The 2,500-nt window shown below is 48.5% G+C and overlaps 1 protein-coding gene across 1 annotated transcript in view; it reads left to right on the forward strand.

The window, feature by feature from the left end:
* Positions 1 to 2,500, forward strand: part of sbf1 (SET binding factor 1) — an 85,935-nt gene that overhangs the window by 57,269 nt on the left and 26,166 nt on the right. Inside the window, 1 exon segment of the mRNA XM_048235618.1 lies at positions 1,265 to 1,338. Coding sequence (XP_048091575.1) covers positions 1,265 to 1,338 — 74 coding nt within the window.

Genomic DNA, 2,500 nt, shown 5'->3' on the forward strand with positions numbered 1-2,500 from the left:
CATATCTTACATAGACAGTGTTGCAGAACTGTTTTTACATACAAGTTGGTTCAATATTGCAAACAACTCATCTATATTATATTTTACCACGCCTGTTTATGGACCACCAGTGATTCCCCCGGACCCCACTTTGAGAAACACTGGTCTATAATATGACAGTGGTCCAGTCAAATCTTTTACTGTCTATGAATAAATCCCAGCCGAAGCTATAACTGTAGCTCGACTTACCTGTGCATGTAAACATACTAACTGACAAAAAAATCAGAATGAGTAATTATAACAGGCGAGTAGCCCTGTGGACACAATAATATTGTTGGAAAAATTGAGATGTGTGAAACACTATTTGACCTCAAATGGTAATCAGAAATAATTTGTTATAAAAAAGACTAAAAATGTGTTGACTAAAACTGACTAAGACTAAGATACCTTTAGTTTCTTATGACTAAACTAGACTAAAATGATCTAGACTTTTAGCTCTAATTAAAACTTGACTAACAAAAATGATATTTGAAATGACTAAATATGACAAAGACTAAAAGGACATTTCACACAAGACTAAGACTAAATTAAAAATAGGTGACAAAATTAACACTACACACACACACACACACACACACACACACACACACACACACACACACACACACACACACACCATTATTCCAGGTATGCACTGGAACTACACACACACACCCCCCCCACACACACACCCCCCCACACACACCCCCACACACACACCCCCCACACCCACTCACACCCACACACACCCCTACACACACACACACACACACACACACCATGATTCCAGGTATGCACTGTAACTGATGCAGCACACACACACACTATTGCTGATGCACTAATCCTCACATAAACTCATGACCTTCTTACGCCCTAGATCTGGTTGTGTGTGTGTGTGTGTGTGTGTGTGTGTGTGTGTGGGTGTGGGTGTGGGTGTGGGAATCTCAGGTCATCGACTGGTCATTTGCTCTCAGGCCGTTAATGACTAACTGTTTTATAATCAGCTACTAGAGCTGCAAGGTATTTTACAGAAAATGGGTCAAGCATAAGTGGAGTTCTGTACTTTTGGGATCTCAGGCTATCGCTGTACTGATGGATTTGTGCGCGTGTGTGTGTGTGTGTGTGTGCGCAGGTGTGTGTATGCAGGTGTGGCAGGTAAGGCAGTGTGCAGGTCTGTGTGTGTGTGTGTGCGTGTGTGTGCTTGCGTGTGCGTGCGTGTGTGTGTGTGTGTGTGTGGCCCCCACAGATATTGTCCAGATGCACATCGAGACGCTGGACGCTGTGCACCGGGAGAGTAAACGGCTGCCACCCATCCAAAAGGTATCCAACTCACGCTTTTACCTGCCGCTGCCGCTGCCGCTGCCTGCACCGCCTCCTACTGCCCCGCCATCTGCCCCATCTGCCCCATCTGCCCCATCTGCCCCATCTGCTCCTGCCCCGCCACCTACTGCACCTGCACCTCCCATGACCACCTCCTGCTCCTCCTCCTGCTCCTCCTCCAGCCACTGATCCCCCCCACACTCTGTAGCCCCCACCTCACCCTGCCACTGCAGGTAGGTCTGCATGTGCCCCCACCCCTCTTCCTGCACGGCCCCAAGAGCATGCTGGGAAATGTATGCGGCCCGCCCCGTGTGCCTTCCTGCTGAAGGGTGGAGTGGAGTGAGAGGGGGAGGAGTCACAGTGTCTAGGGGAGGTGAAGCGCATTTTTAATGACTTGAGGGGTGTGTGTGGCTGTGGCACACACACATGCACGCTCACACACACACACAAACACACACACACACACACACACACATATGCACGCTCACACACACACACACACACACACATGCACGCTCACACACACAAACATATGCACGCTCGCACACACACATATGGACGCTCACACACACACACACACACACACACAAACACACACACATGCTTACACACACACACACGCACATATGCACGCTCTCACACACACACACACACACACACACACACATGCTTACACACACACATACACACACACATGCATACACACACACACACACATATGCATGCTTGCACACACACACACAAATATGCACGCTCGCACACACACACATGCACACTCACACACACACATACACAAACATATGCACGCTCACACACACACATGCACGCTTGCACACACACACACACACACACACACACATACTGTATGCATGCTCGCATACACACACATGCGCGCACACACACACACACACACGCACATATGCACACTCACACTGACAGCTGTGCCTGAATTGTACCCCCTACCCTCACTGTTTGTGTGTGTGTGTGTGTGTGTGTGTGTGTGTGTGTGTGTGTGTGTGTGTGTGTGACACCTGGCTGTCACCTGACTTGCCTGACCTAGTAATTTCATAAGTGACAGTCACCCTTGTGTAACCTTGCCGAGGTTATGAAAGCAGCCCCAAACTGTGTGTGTGTGTGTGTGAGTTTGCCATTGTGTAAGCCA

This window comes from Alosa alosa, chromosome 23, assembly GCF_017589495.1.
Source record: "Alosa alosa isolate M-15738 ecotype Scorff River chromosome 23, AALO_Geno_1.1, whole genome shotgun sequence".
NCBI classification, from domain to species: Eukaryota; Metazoa; Chordata; class Actinopteri; order Clupeiformes; family Clupeidae; genus Alosa; species Alosa alosa.